A 22,849-nucleotide genomic window follows, 5' to 3' on the forward strand; every position below is an offset into this window, starting at 1 on the left:
CAGGAGGTGCATGCAACACCCACTATCTCATTTTAACTCTTTCATTCACTTGCAGTACAAGCCAATTTAGACAAGTCCATGTTCACACCAGACAAACCATAGAATTCATTGGGGTGAACTTGAACTCAGACATAGTGAGGGCCTACTTACCTCAGGAACAATTCCTTGCTATGAGGGATCTCATTGACCAGCTTCACCTCAGACTTGCAGCCCTATTCTACCTGTTCCTGTTGGGCCACATGGTGGTGTGCACTTAGGTCACCGTACTTACAATGCCTTCAATCTGGTTATTATCAGTCTGCCTCAAAAAGGGACTCCCTTGGACAAGAAAGTCTCTCTTCCTTGGGACATGTTGACATCGCTCACCTGCTGGGAGAACGAGGACAAAGTATGCATGGGGTTCCCTTTCATTTCTGTACCACCTACAAATGCAGTCCTCTTGGGTGCCTCCATACTAGGATGGGGAACACATCTTGACAACCAAACAGGCCAAGGCTTCTCTCCTCAGGAATCCAGGCTACATATTGACCTACTCAAGCTTTGAGCAGTTCACAAGGTATGTAAGATATTTCTACCCATCATTCAGTCCACCCACTTAGAGGTCAGATCAGACAGTATGAACCTCTTCTACCATATAAACAAGCAGAGAGGAGCAAGATCCACCCTGCTTTGCAGAGAAGTGGTCCACCTCTGGAACCAACGCATCAGTCAAGGAATCACCCTTTGAGCAGTACACGTCTGAGGGGTGATGAATTCACTGGTGGACAGTCTCAGCAGTCTTTACAAACAGAACATGACTGGGAACATCACCCGTCAATAGCACAACACATCTTCCAACAATGAATGTTTCCATTTTGGGATCTCTTCGCATCCCTAGACAACAAAAAGCACCTGGCATACTGCTCCCAGGCAGCCCAAGGCCTCATTATCAGAAGGGCTGTCTTCATGTACTCAGGAAGATCAAACTCAATAGTGATCCTTATGGTCCCTTGGTGGCTGAGGCAAATCTGGTTTATCGCCGTACTACAGCTAGCTTCTCACCCATATATCTACCTTCCACCATTCTGGAGCCTGCTTTCCCAGAATGAGGGAACATTGAAGCCCAGCATCTCTACAGCTGACAGCATCGTTGTTGATGAACTACATGCATAGGGAGAGTATGCTATGAGGGAATTCAGTCCATCCTTAATAATAGCAGGAGATCCTCTACGTGGAAATGCTACTCTGCAAAGTGGAAGCAATTCTCCCTTTGGTGCCAGCAGCATCACTTACATTCAGTGGCACTGGGCATTCCTGTCATTCTGGAGTATTTTCTCTCACTCAAGATGACCGGCTTATCAGTCAGCTCCCCACAGGTACATTTGGCAGCCGTCAGCACTTCCCACCCCCAGATGGAGGGCTACTCAGTCTTTATTCACCGTATTACTGCAGAGCAACTGATGGCATCATAAGGACATTCTCTCCCATTGCAAAACAAGTCCCTGTCTGGGATATGAACCTCTTCCTCTCTGCACTCTTGAAACCACCATTTGAACCCTCCAAGTTCCTTCTTTCACCTTTCTATGAAAATCGCCTTCTTGATGGCAGTTACTTCTGCTAGAAGAGTTGGAGAGCTTGGGATCCTTATGGTGGACCTACCTTTTGCAGTTTTTCACAAGGTTTCTTTCTAACTACATCCAAAGTTCCTACCTAAAGTTCCTTCTGAGTTTCACCTTAACCAGACTGTTTGCATTCTAGTGTTTTACCCGAAGCCTCACCACAACATAGGAGAGACAAGGCTTCATTCTTTGGATGTGTGCAGGGCTGTAGCCTTCTAACATCATGGAACGGCTCCCTTTCAGAAGTCCCCAAGCTTGTCTGTCACATTAGAAAACTATCTCTTCTCAAAGGGTCTCTAAGTGGACTTCCTCCTGCATCATCCTTTGCTATGATCTCATGAAACCCCATCCTCCTCAAATTGTCAAGGACCACTCTGTGAGAGCGGAAGCAGCATCAATAGCCTCCTTACAGGAAATCCCCCGTTCAGAGATATGTCCAAGCTATGGCTGGGAGGGGCTGTCCTTCGCCTCCGTCATCCCCCACTCTATGGTACAGCATACTTCCTTGCACCCTGATCCTCAACAAGTATGCTTGGGAGTTACCCACAGTGAATACCTACAGGGCCAGCAATCAAAGAAGAAAGAAAATTTACTTGCCTTACAGTAACTCTTCAAGCTGTATGACCCCTATGGGTATTCATGACCTGCCTTCCTTCCCCTCTGCTCATGTCATCACGTGATTCATGGCAGAGACAGTACTGGAGTGGTGGTCAGTTCACACTGCCTTTTATGTCCTCGGCTGAAAGCACGAGGAGGCACTATGTGGACCAATAGACGCTAATATTGAAGAATTTCCTATTCTGGGTGCAGGAGCATATGCGTTCCCACAGTGAATACCCAGAGGGACCACACAACTTGAAAAATTCCAGTTACTATAAGGTAAGTAACCTTTCTTTTTCCCAACAGCTCTGTGAGACTGAAGGGTACTATCCCCATTTTACAAGATGGGGAGCTGAGGCATAAAGAGACTAAGGTCAGAAGTACACCTGTACCCTGATATAATGCCGTCCTCAGGAGCCAAAAAATCTTACCGCATTATAGGTGAAACCGCATTATATCGAACTTGCTTTGATCCGCCGGAGTGCGCAGGTTCTCTTCCCCCCCCCCCCCGGAGCCACTGCTTTACTGCGTTATATCCAAATTCGTGTTATATCGGGTCGCGTTATATTGGGATAGAGGTATAACCGTTAATTTTTGGTGGCCCTTTTGAGACACCTAGAACCTGATTTCCGTATGTTCAAAGCACAGCTTCCATTGCTGTTCTGAATGCTCAGCACATCAGACCCCAGGATCTCAAATCAGGCACTGAGAAAATAAGAAACACATAATCCGTAATCTCCTGTGGAAAAGTTTGGTGCAAGTTACTTGCGCAGTGTCGCATTGAAACTCAGTGTCAAAGGCAGGCATAGAATCCAGTTGTCCAGGGCAGCATTCAACTGCCTTCACCATGAGATTATCCTTTTTCTTCCTGCAATCCCTTGCGTCCTTCTCTACACATCTTTCAACTTGTACAACAAATGAGGCAGGGAACTTATAGACAACAGCCTCCTTTACTAACACAGCTCTGATTCCTCTCCAGAGCAGGTCCATACTATGCATTGAATGAAGCAGGAGTCCTATGGAAATAAAAATATGTGATCATGTAATCAAAGACTGTATCAAAGTGCTTATGCACAAAGGGGCTGAATTAAGGTTGCACAGGCACTCTTAATTGTGGCATTTCCTAATTTTTGAGTGCTTGATGTTGCAAGCTAAGTAAAGTTCTTTTAACTTAAGGATTTTTTGGTGTAATTTGCTAACTTTTTAAAAAAGGAAGCTGAAAATACAAATTCAGTCATGTAGCATCACACTGACATCCCCATGCTTCATCAGCAGGGTTGGAACCTTTATATCCACCACACAGACCTGTGCCACTTGAGCTATTGGAGTAACTGACAGAGGATGACAACCCATTACTGTTATGTGAACCAGCACTAGAAGTGAATGGAGACACACACTTTGCCCAGTGGGTTTCACAGTTCTTTGCTGACAGTGGAGGAATGGCGAAACTCTGGAATCTTGAGTTCCATTCTCGGTTCCGAAGGGGAGTGACCACTTCTGCCGTGTCTCTTCCCAGCTGACCAAACCCTTTCCAAATATGCTTGGGTCCATATCACCAAAAGCATTATTTTAAAACGGGAGGTGTTTAAGTCCTTAATAATTCTTTTTTTGTCATTTTTCTTATTCCCGGGAATATCTCAAGGGGCACAAAACACTCAATCACACAGATTAATGGTGGTGAGCTGTAATACTAGTGAAGAAAGTCTGGTTGGGAGCTCAATTAATCCCGGTCACGCTACTGTTGATACACCAGTTCAGTATTCTTCATTGGTAGCTTTCATAGGCAGAATATAGACAACAGCCTTCAACTAGAACATTGTATCACTACTAATAAAACCAGAAATATACTGACACAGTCTCAAAATATTAGCTACCTCACTTGGGTGCCAGTTTGAGGAGGAGATAAAAGTATGAAATTAAGATAATAGTTAATGTGGAAAGGAAGACATGATTCAGAAAACAAGACTGAGTCCCAAATTAATTATAGGTATTGAATGCTCTGAACAAAAATTGTAAATAATTTTTTTGAGTTGTCACATGAATGTTCTTTGGCTGTGTTTGTCCCTATTTGTGTTTGCTTCCCACAAACATTTGAGTTCAAGGTTAGCAGAATGAATGTGAATTTAAAAGTTACATGTGTAAGAATTTCTGGAAACCAAATTTTTAATACGCATGTCAGTATATTTGTAGTGGACTTGTTGGCTCACTCATCCAATCAGGAAACAGAAGCAATGTTGTATGACTTATCTGAAAAAAACACAACTAAATCAACACAGCTGGAATGATGACGGCTCAGAGAGGTATTTGTGATCATTAATCCATGGAAGGAGAAAAAAGAATTGGTCAAATACTCTCAAAGAATTTGAGGGTAAAGCAATCTGGTCACAGACATTCTGCATGTGGGGAATACAAAGCTTTCTTTGCTAGATATATATTTTTGTATGAATTATTCACTCAGCTCATTAATACTTACTGTAAAACTGCAAAAATGTAGTGGGAAATTATTTATAATCTTTTTACCTGTTTAGGTCGCCAGCTTCTTTTAAAAGCCATAAACAGAGTATGGACAGAGCTGATTCACAGTAAGAAACAAGTTTTAGAAGAGGTATTCAAAGTCACACTACCTGTCAATGACCGTGGCCATGTGGATATAGTTGTAGCAAGGCCTTTTATTGAAGAAGCAAGTTTAAAATGCTGGCAAAATCACTTGGGTAAGAATAAATGTGAAGATATATTATTCCAAAATATATCAAATTGGTCTGTTATCTTCTACACCAGATATTCAGTCTCATTTGTTTCATACCCTTAATAATGAACTTAGGATGTGTGTTTTCTGCATATACGCTTATAGCACTTATTGGTAGATATAACTACAATCACACCAACACCTCTGCCTAACAAACTGGCATATGTTTCTCAAACCATGGTACAAATTGCAGACCATTACACAAACAGATATTTAGCAATAAAAGACAGACAAAATAAGATGCACTTGTAGAATAAATAAAACATGATGGCATGGGTTAAAAAAAAAGGCTCTTGTTTGGAAAGACCTGTACAACTCATTTGTCATACGTTCACGTCTTGTGATTAATGCACTTATCCTGTACTTGTAGCAGCAAAAACATGTGTAACATCCTAAATTCCTAGATTTGTGGAGTTTACAGTCAGAAGGGGCCATTAGATTATCTAATATGATCACAGGCCATTAAGTTTCACCCAGTTACCCCTGTACTGAGCCCAAGAACTTTTGTTTGACCAAAGCATAACTTGTGTTTGGTTAAAGCATATCTTTCATAAAGCATCCAATCTTGATCTAAAAACATCAAGAGATGGAGAATCCACCATTTCTCTTGGTAGTTTGTTCCAATGATTAATCACCCTCACTGCTAAAACGTGGTGCATTATTTCCTATATTGAATTTGTCCTGGTGCAGCTTTCAGCCACTGGTTCTTGTTATGTTTCAAAGTAGCGCCCGTGTTAGTCTGTATCCGCAAGATTCTTGTTATGCCTTTCTCTGCTCGATTAGAGCCCTTTAGTATCAGGTATTTTCTTCCATTGACAAAATTTTCTTCTCTTTTAATGAAATCATCTCTCAAACTTTCTTTTGATAAGCTAACCCTTTGAGCTCTTTATCTCACAGTAAGGCATTTTCTCCAGCCCCTGAATCATTTTTGTGGCTCTTTTATACATCCTCTCCAATTTTTCAACCTCCTTCGTAAAATGTGAACACCAGAACTATATGTAATATTCCATTATCAGTCTCACCAATACCATAGACAGAGGTGAAATCACCTCCCCTTTCCTACTCATTACTCCCCTGTTTATTCATCCAAGGATTGCATTAGCCCTTTTTGCCACAGCATCATACTGAGAGCTCATGTTGATCTGCTTGTCCAGTATGACCCCTAAATCCTGTTCAGAGTCACTGCTTTCCATGATGCAGATCTCTATTCTGTAGCTATGGCCTGCATTCCTTGTTCCTTGATGTATAAACTGCATTTGTCTTTATTAAAACACATTTTGTTTGAATGGGCCTAGTTTACCAGGTGATTCAGATCTCTTTGTATGAGTAATCTGTCCTCGTGGTTATTTTCTGCAAACCTTTGTCATCCTCAAATTTTATCAGCAGTGATTTTCTGTTTCCAAATCATTGGTGAAAACATTAAAAAATGTAAGCCTAATATTAATCCTGGCAGAACCCCACTAGAAACACTTCCATTGGATAATGATTCCCATTGAAGACTACTTTGAGATCTGGCAGTTTCAAGTTCTTAATCTACTTTGCTTTAAATCCCTATAGATGTGTAAGTATATTACATTTACTTGTATACTTCTCGAAGACTGAAATCAACTCTGTTTGAGAAGATCTGTTTTCCATAAAACCATGTTGACTGGCATTAATTATATTCCTATCTTTTATCACTATTTATCTTATAAGGTCATTTATATTATAGAACTAGAGCAATGGTTATTATTCTGTGCATGCCAGTCTGATTAGTTATAACTCTTACCTTCAGAATTGTTTTCATAAAATTTATCCCAGTATAATTTTTGCAAAAATACTATTGGAGGCAAGTCTGGGGCCTGAACATCAGTAAGTCATATTGTCAGCAACTCTGACACTACTGTTCCTGTGTTAGCTGTTCACTAAACGAGGATGGGGAATTAAAATATCTTCAGCATTGTATCACAGTGCTATAACTGCAGACTGAAAGAGGCATCTGAGGTCCATAGCACTGAACTATTTGCTGGTTTCGCATTTGTTTTATTGGCCAAGGTTAGTCTCTATGGGTTATTGTTTATTCACATTTGAAAAGAAATGAGTGACCAGTGGAATTTCAGGACAACAATCCAGATTAGCAGTAGGTTCCTGTTAGCATCCCAGAAAGGACAGTGTGAGTCCAAGCTCCCACTCGTTCATTTCAGTGCTAAGTTTTCCCAATTTAGTTAGGTCTTTTCGATACAGAGAATATTAAATATGGTTGTGAAACCAGTTAAGATGAGGAAAAATGGACAAATATTCCTCGTGTAGCAAGATGGTGTAGTGTAACCTGGCCTTGATGATGGGCATGGTGTAAAAACGGTTTGCATGGTTCTTTCCCTCACACTTTTTCCATCACAACTTGCCATTCCAAATACTTTGTAACCCAGCCAAAACTTTCATTAACATTTTGTCTTGATTAGTCCATGCTATCATTTTAATTTTTAAAACGATAAATGGCAGGCATTAAAAACTAATTATGCAGAGGCTGGTTGTTAAGGTGGCTTTCTGAAATAATCTTATAATTGTTGATTTTCTACATCTAGGTGGGCTTTCGTTGTGGAAATTGAGTGTTTACACAAAAGTTGTCAGAGAAGTGAATCTTCAGTAGATCCGTCACAATAGGTAGTTTTTGAAAAGAAAACAGGGTAAACAGGAGGCTCTATGTAGAAGCCTGGGTGGAAGAATGGGACATACAAAGAAAAGGCAGAGAGGATTAGGAGGGAGGCAGGCTGGTGGAGAGGGGATGAAGAGGGATAAAATGGCAGCTCCCCAAGCTTGGTGTCAGGAGAGGGTAAGTGGAGTCCCCTTAAAGAAACTAACAGGCAGGATCACATATTTGTTTGTGAATTTAAGGTTGAATATTGAACCTGAAACGATCATGTATGGTAGTTGCTTCCCCAATGGCTCAAAAATTAGACAGCAAACAAAAAAAGTGGAGTAGTATTGGTGGTGGTGGTAGTAATAGTACTTCTAAAGCTGCTGATCTATTTTTTTTATTTATTTTTTTTGTCAGTTTCTTGATCTCAGGGGACCTAATACATGATTTCTAGATGTTTAGATTTGGCAATACTGCTTCTTTCACCCTTCTTTGTTTCCCTGCCACAACCCCCAGTTCTCTCTCTTCCACCATATCCCACTTCCTAAAGTATACAGCAGTAAGAAGAAGGGGGCAGGCAAGCTCCCCTGGTAATCAGAGCTCCATTACTGAGACAGCCCTGGGTAGGACAGACTTTCCGTGATTAAGGTAGCAATGCACATAACATATGATGCAAAAACATAAAATCAAGGAAAATAAAAAATAAGCTACTTACCAGTACGCTGTTCCTCCACGTGTAGACACAGGACTCGTTGCTATTACAATTACCATACACCAGAGTCTGAACTCAACCTTCATAGCACGACTGAGTTAAGGCATAGACACTATAGGCCTGTGCCTAGGCTCCAGCTCCTGCAGATACGTGGTTAAGTCAGAATCTAGGCTTCCATTTATTTAAAATTAAAAATAAGTTTCTAGTTTCAGGAAAAGCTTGAAAACACAAGCCAAGCATAACTGAAACAGTGTTCTGCCTGAGTCTGCAGACAACCTGAAACAATGGTTCTAAGAGGTGTGTCTCTCAAGGAGATTGAGGGGTGCACATCCACAGCGCTGGGGAACTCTACCAATGCCACCTCAACAGAGAACGCCCCGTGTGGCCCACACCCCACCCATGCAAATGTGTCTTGGCTTCTGGGGGGGAGGCAGCCTACTGCTACCCCTCCCTCTTCAGGGGAGATGAAGGGGAACCCTGCTGCTTCTCTCAAGGGGAGATGGTCCCTGTTGCCCCTTTTGGGGGAAGGGAAAGCTGGCCTCATGCTGGCCCTTGACTCCCAGAGGCATCTGTCATCTCCACTTCAGGTGGGAGGTGGCAGTGCCATGGTACAGTTTGGGGGCTTCAGAAGGGACAGTGTCATGGTATGTCTCAGCACCAGATTTCCTTAGTCCAGCCCTGGCCTCTATGGATACCAATCTCAGCATCAGACTACTCCCTCAGCATCCCTTCTGCACACATGCCCTCCATCATGCTACCCCATTGTAACACTAATTGTTGTTAATTGGTGAGTTTTGAGGGTAGTTTGGTAAAAGGCATGTTGGATGGCTGGCACCCTTAGGGGGCATGGTTAAGGGTGTGTAGACTGTGTTGTATGGTAGTTATAAGGTCTGTGCCTGTGGATAGAGTACAAGAAGCTGTGCACTGTTAAGTGGCTTCACTTCTCATTTCCTTGCTTTCCTGGTTTTGTGTCGGGTATCTTAAGTGTGTAACAATCATACCTGTTCTACACACACTGAAAATATTTGCAAATTGATGTAGGTTCCATATAAGTAAAAACAACATAAATATGAGGAAAGTGTTTGAGAACTGCAGCTGAGCTGTAAGTGTCTATTTTGAAAATCTTCAGGGCAGGCGGCTGGGTGTTTTCATCTGTGTTTAGAAAGCAGCTTATTGGGGATTGCCACAATATAAATGTGCTACTGTTTATATTTTGGTAGTCCCAGCCTATCCAAAATCTGTTAGAAGCATTCCTTATTACTTATTTCCATTGTTTATAACGTGAAAGAGAGAATGCAACTTGTCCGCTCTGTAACTGTCCTTTGGTTACTGACTCCCAAAACAAGCCGCCTTGGAAATGCTCTCTGCTCCGTCAAGAGAGGGGCATTAAGCGTAAGGAAAATGAGATGGAAAAATATTTGGTCTTACCTCCATTATTGTTACTCAGGAGTCTTCAAATTAATACTGAATACACAATTGATTATTCTACTTTTGCTGTCTCCCAAATGATACATTTCTGAAAGAAGAGAAAAAAATAGCTGCATCAGTTCCACAAATTTAATTTCTAAATGCACCATTTCTATTTTACAACCAATTTCATCTAGAAATCTTTCTCTCTTCATGCTAGAGAGACTCTTGATTGTTTCTTCATAATTTGCCTTGAACATGTGTTATAGTAAAGTTTGAGAAAACTTTTTAGTTTAGCAGTACCTTTCTGTGCCATATTTCCACACTTGGATGGAATTAGGTATGATAAGTAGAAATAGGTATGTGGGGAACTCGTATCATGTTTCAGGACAGAATGGAATGCAAGGAGAGAGCAAGATTTTCAAATTTTTGCAGGGGACAGGAGGGTAATGGAAAGAGCAGTGTAATAGGAATTTCTCTGCTATGGGAGATAAATGTTTATCAAGAACAAACTGGGAAAGTTCCATTGGTACAGTGAACATAAATGCATAGAACAAAACCTACCCCAGAGTTCAGCATTCTGTCTGGACCCATCATGCTTTAAAGCAGTTGTTCCACTCCTTAAGAACCTCATTGACTTATGGTTAACACTACCTAATTTTTGCCCCAGATCCCTAAGTGGCCCCTTCAAGGATTGAACTCACAACCCTGGGTTTTGCAGGCCAATGCTCAAACCACTGAGCTATCTAATTGTATATGAAAATTGGTCATTTCTTTAATTTAAAAAGGAATAGTGCTTAGCTACGTAAAGTGATAATTCTTTCAGAAAAGTAACATCAGCACTCTCTTTAATATTATAGCTCATGAGAAGAAATGCATCAGTAGAGGGGAATCTTTAGTTCCAGCCACACAATCGAAGCTTTCACGGGTCAGCAGTGGGTTTGGCCTTTCCAAGTTAACTGGATCAAGAAGAAACCGAAAGGAGAGTGGGCTCAACAAACATAATCTCTCTACGCAGGTAATTTGTATTGTTTTATTAAAGGTCACCTGCAAATACTTGGGAGAAAAATCCAGCAATTTCACACTTTACTGTATGTGGTGAATGCCCCAAGTAGCAAGGGATAGAGGAGAAAAAAGTACCCTTTTCCCCCCCCTTTCTGAATATCCAGACTTATTCACTCCTGCTCCATAAGGCACGCTAGTAAGCACTTTAGGCAGCAAGTTATTCCATTGTAGTCAATGGAACTGTTTACATGCTTTAAATTATGCCTGTGCTTGAGGGCTTGGATAGTTTGGGCCCTAAACTGGTAATGTTACGTCATCCCAATTTTCAAAATCCAACTGTAGTAAACTGGAGCCAACCCACGGAAGCAAGATAGGTGCTTGGGTTTTTAACAGTGTTGTATGGTTTAGTAAAGTTTGACGGTAGGTTTTCTTTAAAAAGCCTCACACTGTTCAGCAGTATTTTCTTTACTGCAGAATAGAACTCAATAAAAGATTATATCCCCCTGTATACGTCACAATAAAATTGTTGACTTCTAAAGCACCTCAACCATAGAATATATTTAAGATATTAACTTTACAAAACAGCACAGCGTTGTTGTTGTTGTTTTTTTTTAATAAAATACATTTTAAAAACCCACTCAGCCCTACAATAACCAGCAGTGCCATTGTTGTTTGCTGTCACCAGTGTAGTGTGCGCTATGGTATCTCTTCAATGATCATGAATGAGTCTGGATGTTAGAACAGAAGAAAAAAAGGTAGATCTGGATGTTTCAGCAGGTTACTAATGGATTCTTTCTTCCTTGGGGTACAAGTAACCCCATCTGACTTCCTTAGGAGCCCACTCATGGTGTGGAAGAGTAGAACCCTAGGTTGCCTAGTAGGTATTCAGTGGCCTGTGTGAAATGAATTGGTGGTCTAGTCCATTTCCTGGTGAACAGGTGTTCATACCTGAAAAAACATCACAGGTGTTCTAACTGGAACCCTAGATGGCCGGATTGGAAGAGGGGCCAAGAACTGAATGGGGTGGAGAGTCATGCATTGGCAGGAAGCCACAGAACACACAGGTCTTCAGTCTCCATAGTCTGCAAACCAGGCACCATTCATAAGAGTTAACTTTTTTCTTTTTAAATTAACTGAAGTTTTAAATCACTTATTTATTGAATGCCCCCTGCCCTTTGGTATTTGGTGTATTTCTGGGATGTTTTCAAAGTATTTGCAGGTCACCATTAAATAATACCAACATGTGTTTCCTTACGATCCATTTTCTGAGCTAAACTAAACTAAAGAATATGGTTGATTTCAAACCATTTAATGCAATCTAATATATTTTTAAGAAGAAATTGTTCTGTGTCAGAGTTAAGGTGTTTTATCCATATATTTTGCAATAAAAATGTACCTTTGTAAAATTGCTTTCTATATGTTCTGTCTCATTTATGATTAGGAAATTTCCCAGTGGATGTTCACTCACATTGCAGTGGTTCGGGACTTGGTAGACATGCAGTACAAAGAGTATCAAGAGGTAAGGGCGTATCCAGGGAATTAACTAGAATTAAGATGAGCCTATTAAACTGCATATACTATCTCCCACACTGTACAAACACTTAGTAAAAGAGTCCCTGTCCTAAAGAGCTTAACTTTGAAACAGATAAGACAGACAACATCAGAGAGAGAGAGAATGGAGGCACAGGGAGCTGAAGCAACTTGCCGGATGTCACCCAGCAGAGCTGAGACTAGACCCCAGGCCTCCTGATTCCCAATCTGGTGTTCTGTCCTCTGAACCACTGCCCGTTACTAGCATGGTTTTATACATCAAATTAAAAAAAGATGCATGAGTCTTTCAGTACATTAATGAGGAAAACCTTTTTGGTGTAGCAGTCATTGCCCTGTCATGTAATTTAATAAAAGGCATACTTTGAAAATAGTTTTCTACACATTGACTGATTTATATAAACCATGCATGGCAATGGTGGTACTTGTGGAAACATGTAAAGAGTAGTCAGATTGACATGGGACCACTTCTGAGATTGTACCGGGGGGGAAATATTTCTCTGTCATGGACAATGAGTTTATTACATATTGATTATTTTAATGTTTACAGTTTTTGCTTTAATATTTATAATAATACTCAAAGCATGAGATGGGAAATTGAAATTATAAATTACATGTAGATGCTTTAAAAAGTGAAATAATCTCTAGTAGGGATGTCTGCAGTACTTAAACATCCATTAACCAGCCAAGCAATTCCTTCACTGGTAAAAGCAACATCCCATCACACTCCAGCTGAAAGGTTGTTCATCTTTGAAGTAAGGTTTGGGGTTTCCAGTGTGGCAGTCCCACAAGAAAAGTAATGTGAGCCACAGGAAATTATACATGATTTAGAGCAGATTTCAAAATATTTTTTCTCCAATATTAGAAGTATTCTTACGACAGTTGGGACAGAGTATCTTGTCCTAACGTTTCTGCAGTCTTGTAGCAGTAGTAGTACATACATAAATACATACATATATACAGTACTCCATTTTATAACAGAAACAAGATTTTCGAGCAGTTATTTCTAATCATGGTATCTATAGAAAGTAGCAGCTCTTTACCAGATCTGTTCCTCCTGAAATGAAATCACAGAACCTAGCATTTTCTTCCAGGCAGCCAGCAAATCACATTTATGTTTAGGATCACTTGCTGAGCAGCATTCTGTAAATCTGAGAAAACAGCTTCCCAGAGGAACAGCCACTTGGAACCAACTATTAATATAGTGCTAGTAGTTAATGTAATATCTGTATTATGTTTAAGTATGGACAGTCAGAGAAGGGATCCAAAATAGAATTAATTTCTTCATTCAACAAAGCTCTTTCCAGAATGCTTGCATTAATGTTATGCATCTTATATGTTTATCATTTACAAGTAGCTTTAATTAAAAAAAAAGAAAGAAAAAGAAGCAGGCCCATTTGTCACTGACAAAAAATGCACTATAAACCTTGGCCATAATAAATTGTTGCTGGAAATGTAATTAAAATAGCATTGAGGTGCTACTATAACTTCAAATCAAACTCTGTATTAACTATATAGTGTTGTGCACTTTAACCACAGTCATTTCTTTGAAACCAGAAGCTCTTTTGAAATGTTATTTTGCCTTGGTTGTTAACCTGTAAACCTTTGTATTTACAGCGTCAGCAGAATGCATTAAAATATGTGACAGAAGAGTGGTCTCAAATTGAGTATGAACTATTAAGGGAGCGAGGTTTGTGGGGTCCTCCCATTGGCTCCCATCTGGATAAATGTATGTTGGAGATGACAGAGGGACCCTGCAGAATGAGGAAGAAGATGGTACGAAATGACATGTTTTATATTCAGTATCCTTACATGCCAGAAACTGAACAAGAGACAAATCTACTGGTAAGTGTACAGTATTTGAGTGTTTGTAATAGTTTTTAAGCCTTATTATTCTGAAGTGCAATGTTTGTGGTTTAAAAAAAATGCTCATCACAATGCATGAATTCAGTCTAGTTGGTATTACTGAAACTGGTGGGAAGATTAGCATGATTGGAATGCTAAAAATCCTGCCCATAACCTATGTGGGAGGGATCAAGTGGGCAGAAAGAGAGTGAAACGGCACAGTGTCAAAAATATTACATTTTTCCTAGTCATTAACATCTCAGAAGCAAATTACCTTGAATGCTTATCGATTGATGTTTGAACAGATAAAGCACAAGAGGGGGTACTATTAGGTACCTGCTACGGATCGCCAGTGACGCTAGAGAACAGGATGACCGACTCCTTAAGCATCTGTCTATATTGTGTAGTAGAAAAAACTGTTGTCACAGGGACTTCAATATAGAATCATAGAATATCAGGGTTGGAAGGGACCTCAGGAGGTCATCTAGTCCAACCCCCTGCTCAAAGCAGGACCAATCCCCAACTAAATCATCCCAGCCAGGGCTTTTTTCAAGCCTGACCTTAAAAACCTCTAAGGAAGGAGATTCCACCACCTCCCTAGGTAACCCATTCCAGTGCTTCACCACCCTCCTAGTGAAAAAGGTTTTCCTAATATCCAACCAAAACCTCCCCCAGTGCAACTTGAGACCATTACTCCTTGTTCTGTCATCTGGTACCACTGAGAACAGTCTAGATCCATCCTCTTTGGAACCCCCTTTCAGGTAGTTGAAAGCAGCTATCCAATCCCCCCTCATTCTTCTCTTCTGCAGACTAAACAATCCCAGTTCCCTCAGCCTCTCCTCTTAAGTCATGTGTTCCAGGCCCCTAATCATTTTTGTTGCCCTCCGCTGGACTCTTTTCAATTTTTCCACATCCTTCTTGTAGTGTGGGGCCCAAAACTGGACACAGTACTCCAGATGAGGCCTCACCAATCTCAAATAGAGGGGAATGATCACGTCCCTCGATCTGCTGGCAATGCCCCTACTTATACAGCCCAAAATGCCATTAGCCTTCTTGGCAACAAGAGCACACTGTCAACTCATATCCAGCTTCTCGTCCACTGTAACCCCTAGGTCCTTTTCTGCAGAACTGCTACCTAGCCATTCGGTCCCTAGTCTGTAGCAGTGCATGGGATTCTTCCATCCTAAGTGCAGGACTCTGCACTTGTTCTTGTTGAACCTCATCAGGTTTCTTTTGGCCCAATCCTCTAATTTGTCTAGGTCCCTCTGTATCCTATCCTACCCTCCAGCATATCTACCATTCCTCCCAATTTAGTGTCATCTGCAAACTTGCTCTGAGTGCAGTCCACGCCATCCTCCAGATCATTAATGAAGATATTGAACAAAACTGGCCCCAGGACCGACCCTTGGGGCACTCCTCTTGATACCAGCTGCCAACTAGACATGGAGCTATTGATCACTACCCGTTGAGCCCGACGACCTAGCCAGCTTCCTATCCACCTTATAGTCCATTCATCCACCCCATACTACTTTAACTTGCCGGCAAAAATACTGTGGGAGACCGTATCAAAAGCTTTGCTAAAGTCAAGGAATAACACATCCACTGCTTTCCCCTCATCCACAGAGGCAGTAATCTCCTCATTTTAGGCAATTAGGTTAGTCAGGCATGATTTGTCCTTGGTGAATCCATGCTGACTGTTCCTGATCTCAGTGGGCTCTCCCCAGGCAAACTCCCTCTGTTAGCCTCCGCTGTTCGCCGCTCAGCTGGTTTGCTGCTGACTGCCTTTTTATAACCGTCAGGCCCACTCAAGGCCCACCTGGAACAAAACACTCCCAATTCACACTTTTCAAACAATCAAGCACATGGTCAAACTGACAAACCGTCCCTGCAACAGACACTCAGATACGCACCGATACAGCCCCCCAATGCAGCACTTAGCGTACCTCCTCTCGGACAGATCCCAGGCAAACTCCCATAAATGATGTATGCTGGAGATCTCATGCTACCAATACTAAGACACCCTTTGAATTTCTAAAAATTGTAGATGACAAATTCCTAACTCAAAAAATGTTGCACCCACCTTGGGAAAATTCTATATAAGACCTCTTGACAGATAAAGAGGAATTGATAACAGAAATAAAAATTAGTGATTACTTAGGTGCAAGTGATCATAACCTAATTATTCTGTTTACACATCATAAATGTGAAGTCCAAACCAGCAATATATATACACATTTGGTGCTTTAAAAGGCCAGTTTCACAAAGCTGAATACAATTTAACCAAATTGGTTGAGACTATAAACAAAATATGTCAATTATAATTGGAAACTGTTTAGGACCATTTTACTAGATGCTTAAAAAGCCACAATTTCACAATTGAAAAAGAAGGCTATGCTAGTTAAAAATCCACTAAGTCTTGAAGGGAAAGTGAAAGAACCAATTTAAAATAATAATTGGGAAAAGGGAGAAGTTGATAGCAATGAAGAGGAATTAGAAGCTAAGAATTGTGGGAAATTGATAAGAGAAGGGAAAGGACACAAGGCAAAATCTGGCTTGCAGAATTAAGGACAATAAAAAATTGTTTAAGTATATTAGGAACAAAAGGTATAGGCCTGTTAGTTGTATTAATTTCGTAGAGTGGTACATTTTCAAAACATTGCATGAGGAATTAGTTCTTAAAGTTTTCATGCATATTAAATTACCAGTGGCATAGCTAAAAAAAGGTGCAAGTGGTGCAGTCACGCTGGGCCCAGCAAGATGGAGCAGCGCTCCGGCACTTCACCTGCTGCATGGCTCGCCGTGCCACTCACATAAATTTGGCCTTTCCACCACCCCTTACAACAGAGCGGCACCCAGACCAAATTTGAGTGGTATGCGACAGGGGTTGCAGCGCCATTCAGGTTTGGCCCAGCCACCCCTCCATCATCACAGGGACAGCTGAGCCAAATTTTGAGTGGTGTTGGAACCTGGCCAGGCCAAACTTGAGTGGCGCTGCAACCACATGCACCAGTTTGCAATGCCACTCATCACTCAAATTTGGCTCTCACCGTGGGAGAGTGATGAGAGCAAGCGGAGCTGCTGGGCAGCCAGGAGTGGGGAGGGCCACCCCAGCCCAGGATGGGAGCAAAACGCTGTGTTTTGCGGGGCAGAGTGCCAGTGAGTGGCAATGAAGTACCCAGGATGGTGGGTGAGAGTCTGGGAACTGAGTTGTTGGTGGGCTGTGGGGAGTGCTGGGGGGGGGAGGGGAGTTGTGGGGCAGGTGGGGGATGCTGGGGATCATGATGTTGGATGTAATCAAAATTTTAGATTTTGGAGTTGAGAAGGATTTCCCTAATCTGTTATTGCACATGGCCCTTTAGGGCCTTGTTACACCACTGTAAATTACTGAGAGATTTTGATGAGAAGTGTTATCTCATCCACTTCAGTAATTCTGAGCAAAATGGATACCATATTCCATTAATATAGATCAAACTCTAGGCCTACTGACCTAGATTAGTGTGCACACCTGACTTGCACACATGAAAATACTAATACACATGCATCAGTGTATTTGTATGCACATGTGCCCTTTTGTAACACGGATAATTCATTCTCAAAGAAGGTATGTGTTCCCCATATTCATTTTGGAAGTCTCTATTTTCTTGAGAAAATCCCAATCACATAGAAATGAGTATTCAAGGTTTTTTAAAGAATTATGAATGAAACCAACTAATAATGCAAAGTTCTGACCACACTAGGCTAGTTTAGATAGTGAGTATATTTCACTCTTAGTTGGAGTTACACGTACACACAAAGAGGAGAACATACCATCAGGCATTCTTCCCAAAAGTGATTTTTTTCTGATATGTTTATACTTAATGCCCTGTTTTCAGTCTGACTTCTCAAGTAAACCTCCTGAGACACCTGATGATACCATTCCTCAAAAGGTAAAGAAACAAAATTACGCACTGAAAGAATGTCAAACAAATACAAATGTTTTCCTGCATGCTAGGCAAACTTAACAAGGCTTCTACGATTGGCTTTCAACATTGTTCCTTCAGTAAATATTTTCAGGATTAAAGGTTTCCAATATTCACACCTAGAAGATGTTGCTGTGTTTTCTTCAGTCTTCACTTCTTATAACGTTTTGTGGCTCTTGCCTTCTTTGCTGCACACTAACAGGCTGTGTTGGGCTGTACTCTCACTGTTCTCACTGTAAATGTGTATTGGCTTGGGAACTGAATTAAATGGACAATGAAACATGTTTAGTAATGGGCAACGTGGTAATTTTGTGTCACTTCGGAAAACTAACACCACTATTAAAATATATTTTTTATTTGCTCGTTGATCATTTTTGACATTTGGAGCATGCCTTTCCCAACTGTATTTTATTAGTGCCGTGTGCTAGTAGAGGGTTTAGAAAGTGTTCCCCATAAAAAAGAAATAATATTTTTGGAATAGTGGGGCTGTATCCATTTTGTTGTTGGAACCAAAATCAAAATTTTGATTTCCCCTTTTCCCCCAAATCCTTTCCTCCTTCTACAACTTTGTCATTAGAAAATAAGGTGCATAATGTAATGAACTGGTATTTATGTTTCAAAATATCAAACATACCTAAAAAGAAATTGGAACTTACACATTACTGGCCATTCTGTATACAAGTGTAAATGTAATTTTGCTTTCATATGCAACTGTGTTCAGTCGTGCCCATCACTAAGTATGGTATGTGGGATTCATTCACTTCTTTTGAATTTGACATGTTGTTAAGCTCAGACATATGAAATAAAAGTGGTTATTATTTAAGATGTTAAATGGAATGGGTTATATAGTTACAATTATCATTTCTGTCATTTTAAATGTTTGGTGGTTTTGGGGCGTGGGGGTATTGTTTGGATCCCCCTCCCCCAGTAGCTTGTTCAATGATTATTTCCAGAAAAATACTATGGCAATAAACACTGTCATTGTAACAGCCATAATCCAGTTATCTGTTGCTAAAGCACCATGACAGGCTGTTTGTCACTCTTCTCCTACATGAGTCAGCGACTCTAAACAGATAACTTACATCTTTATGTTTTGGAGTAGATAGTATTAACTGGGAAATCTCCATATCAGTAACCTGCATCTTTTAATATTTTAGCACATCTGTTCATAGCTGTGCTATTTTATCTACATGAGTTGTTGTATTGCCCAGTTTCAATAGGTGAATTACATGAAGACTAATGGAAATATAAAAAAATGTGGTTTTCAAATAATTATTACAGGAGCACATGAAGGAATACCTACACTCGTTAGATTGGCAGATGGTAGCGTATGGAACCACACTGGGTTTATGCTAATAGTTCTAGAATGGACAGGAACAATTATTTGTTTTCATGGGAAAAGTGTTATCAAATAAAGATTTTTTTAAAGTTCCAGAACTTAACTCTCATATAAGAGCTGGGGTTTTTAGCTTTTTTTTTTCTTCCAGCAATAGCCAGAGAAGAAAACCTTCACTACAGGTTCCAAATCTAACTTTTCCACATCCACATAAATTAGTTCATTTTTTCACTTCAGAAAGAGTCACATTGCTTATTTCATCCTTACCTTTTTTTATCCCCAACTTTACTTCTGTGATCACCCGAGCATGTTTACTGTCCTGATTTTGTTATCTGTCCTTTTAATTATAGTAAAGTCATTATAATCAGATGTTTAACACAAGAATTAACCTCCAAAAGAAACACATGTAACATACATTTATAGCCAGAATCTCCAGTTAGAAGCTGGAGTTACTGAGATAATTTGCAATAGTTCTCCCAAGGAGACAGGCTGCAAATTAGTTACATTAGTTAAAGATGGGCCACTCTCCTGCTACCACAGGTTTGTAGAATATTAGTTAAACCTTAGTTAAATGTTTCTGAGTCTTAAATCCAACTCCCTGGCTATTGTGTGATTTAATGCACATCAGTATCTACACATCTTTACTTTTCTTTGTTGTAGAATATTATTTAAACTAATGCATATATTGTAGGGAACGACAAAATAGATAAATAAATCTTAAATGCAAGTTTGTCTTTTTGTGGCAATTCATAACACACAGGCCACATTTAAAAGCTCTATATTTCAAGTTTCGTCATCATTTCCCAGTTTGACCATCATTTCTGTGACTGAATAGCTTCCTTGCAAATCCATTTAGGAATTAAATCTTACATTTTATACATAAGTTTTAACTGGCTTATGATTGACCACAGATAAATACATTATATTGTTGAGCATGTACTGTGCACACAGTAGTCTTGGAAAAATTTCATTTGTTATTAGAGTTGACTTACTTAATATTTCATTCATTTACTTCTAAGAAACCTACTCGTTACCGAAGAGCTATAAGCTATGACAGCAAGGAGTACTACATGCGCCTGGCTTCTGGAAATCCTGCTGTTTTCCAAGATACCATAGAAGAGAGTTCAGAAGGTGAAGCCACTCAGCAGGAGCCAGAACATGGCGAAGACACTATTGCAAGAGTTAAAGGTAAGTTCATCGTTCTGCCTGTATTTTGAAATAACCTATTTGATGTTAAAAGTTTAACTTTTTTAAACTTGCTTCTCCATGAATGAGTCTGGATTTCTTCAAATTACCAGTGCCGTATAAATTAAACATAAGGGTCCTGTAGGTCCCCATTTTACTGCCACAACTTTAGGCAGTTAATTTTGAGATCCACATGTTTTTGCAAGGTGACTTCAGCTACTACTATCATCAGCCAGACAACAAGAACCTTTTAAAAATGTATGTACGCACACATGAACAAGACAGTTGAGTTTAAAATAACTGGGAAAGAATTAGATAAACAGTTGTTCTTGGGAGGGGGGGAGAGACCCTTTCCTTTACATTCATAGAACTTATTAGAGTTGGGGGGAGACTTTAGTTTTAAGTCACTGTCATGTCCCTTCTTGATCTAAAAGTCCTGACTAATCTGCTTGGAATCACAGAAAATTACAGAGATGTTAAGAGACCACACAACCACAACACACTTCACGGAACAGAAAAAAGCAAAAAATAGTGTGTCCACTCAATAGTCTGGATTTTAAGGTTTAACAGCTCTTCTCTTATCTGGTGATAGGCTTTCAAATTCTCTGTCTCAGCTGCCAGAATCTCACCTCATCCCCTCACCATGTGTGCACACGGCTCTGGTCATTTGGGACAGCAGGGATGCAAGATGTTCAGGCTCGAATATGTAAAATTAAAAGTTAAGAGCTAGAACAGGGCGGGTAAAAAGGGGAAAAGCGTAAGTTCAGGACATGCTCCCGCAGTGGAAAGGCAGTAGTATTGGTGATCAAGATTGAGGTGTAGTGGGCAAACTGTGAGGGGAAACGGGCACTGTATTGACTAGCACTGCTATTGGCTTATGCCCATTTGATTACATTCCCACTTATTGGACTCCAGATATGTATCCCCCAAAACCCTGCAGTGTTTGTCAATACATTGATTGTCTCTCTGATTACTATGCAGGTCTGGTAAAACCTCCTCTGAAGAGATCTCGCTCTGCACCTGATGGAGGAGATGAGGAAAACCAGGAGCAACTGCAGGATCAAATAGCTGAGGGTAGTTCTATAGATGAAGAAGAAAAGACTGATAATACAACTTTGCTTCGACTGCTCGAGGAAGGAGAGAAGGTACAGTACTTCAGAAATACTGATCATTTACTTTATCTGGATTTCTACTTTGTCCCTGTCTCTGATTTCTCCAGGTGTGAATATTTAAAACATGAACATTGATCATGCATGTCAAAAAGAGAATTTAAAAAAAAAAGTCCTAAAAAGACCTCCCTAACTCCACCTTTTCATCCACCACACATCTCCAATAAACCCCTCCTCCCAGTGTCAATCCTGGAGAACAAGCAGATCTTACACTATGCCAGATGGTCACCAAATATAAGCTCTGGTGGGCAGTGGGCAAGTGCATTCGTAGCCAAGGATGGGTCATTCTACCTCCAGACTCCTTTCTATTAAACCAAAGAGTTGTTAGATTAAGCGTCCCAGGTGTCTGTACCTACCGTGATATCACACAAGGAGAGAGGTATCCGTCTCAGAACCAAAAATGCAAACCATCTCATATCTAGGATATTTAAATATCAATTAATGTGCCAAATAAGCATTACTTACAGAGAACTACATACAACAGATATGAAAATATTAATATAACAATCTTGATTTATATTCAAATTCATCTTCCTTCATCTTATGCCAGCCTAAAATGTTAAATCATTAAAAATATTTATTTTATTCTTGAGAACATTAAAAGGCTGCTCTGTAATTGCTTTGGGTTCCATGTTTTGTTGGTCTGATGAGAACCTCTGAACAAGCATACACTCAAGGATGAGTGACACATTGATGGACTACAGTTTGAAAATGATGCCCCGGAAACATGAGTAATGATTAGCTCACTGTGAACGTGTGTAATATTCTAAAAACAAAAATATGTTTAGCTTGCATTTTGTGATCACAGCATAGCTAGTTATTTTGTTTAAATCTGTTTTATTGCAGTAATTCAGTTATGGTACTGAAAATGGGAAAGTACAGGTTTATCTTTTTTGATAGCATAGAAATATATTTTCCTGTAAACACCTTACAACTTCATGAGTGTATTTTTTTCACAGTGACTAATTTGTTTTAATATTGAAATAATATATTCAAGCCATGACATTGCATTTGTTTCACTTTGATTTTATTCTGTTGTATTTTTCTTGTCTGTTATTGAATGTTGCTTAAAACATAAGATGCTTTTGTGCTGTCCAGTTGCAGACCTTTGCAAGAAAATAG

The 22,849-nt window shown here is 40.1% G+C and overlaps 1 protein-coding gene across 6 annotated transcripts in view; it reads left to right on the forward strand.

Annotated features, from left to right (window-relative positions):
* WDFY3 (WD repeat and FYVE domain containing 3) overlaps window positions 1-22,849 on the forward strand; it is a 289,358-nt gene that overhangs the window by 228,575 nt on the left and 37,934 nt on the right. For 5 of the 6 annotated variants that reach the window (XM_005292053.5, XM_005292052.5, XM_005292054.5 and 2 more), the window contains 7 exons: window positions 4,727-4,909; window positions 10,541-10,698; window positions 12,127-12,204; window positions 13,851-14,078; window positions 17,951-18,004; window positions 20,393-20,561; window positions 21,540-21,703. In XM_005292053.5, coding sequence (XP_005292110.1) covers window positions 4,727-4,909; window positions 10,541-10,698; window positions 12,127-12,204; window positions 13,851-14,078; window positions 17,951-18,004; window positions 20,393-20,561; window positions 21,540-21,703 — 1,034 coding nt within the window. The remainder of the gene's footprint in view (window positions 1-4,726; window positions 4,910-10,540; window positions 10,699-12,126; window positions 12,205-13,850; window positions 14,079-17,950; window positions 18,005-20,392; window positions 20,562-21,539; window positions 21,704-22,849) is intronic. The other variant, XM_042856446.2, reaches the window with a different exon arrangement.

The sequence above is a fragment of the Chrysemys picta genome, chromosome 5 (assembly GCF_011386835.1).
Source record: "Chrysemys picta bellii isolate R12L10 chromosome 5, ASM1138683v2, whole genome shotgun sequence".
Taxonomy (NCBI): domain Eukaryota; kingdom Metazoa; phylum Chordata; order Testudines; family Emydidae; genus Chrysemys; species Chrysemys picta.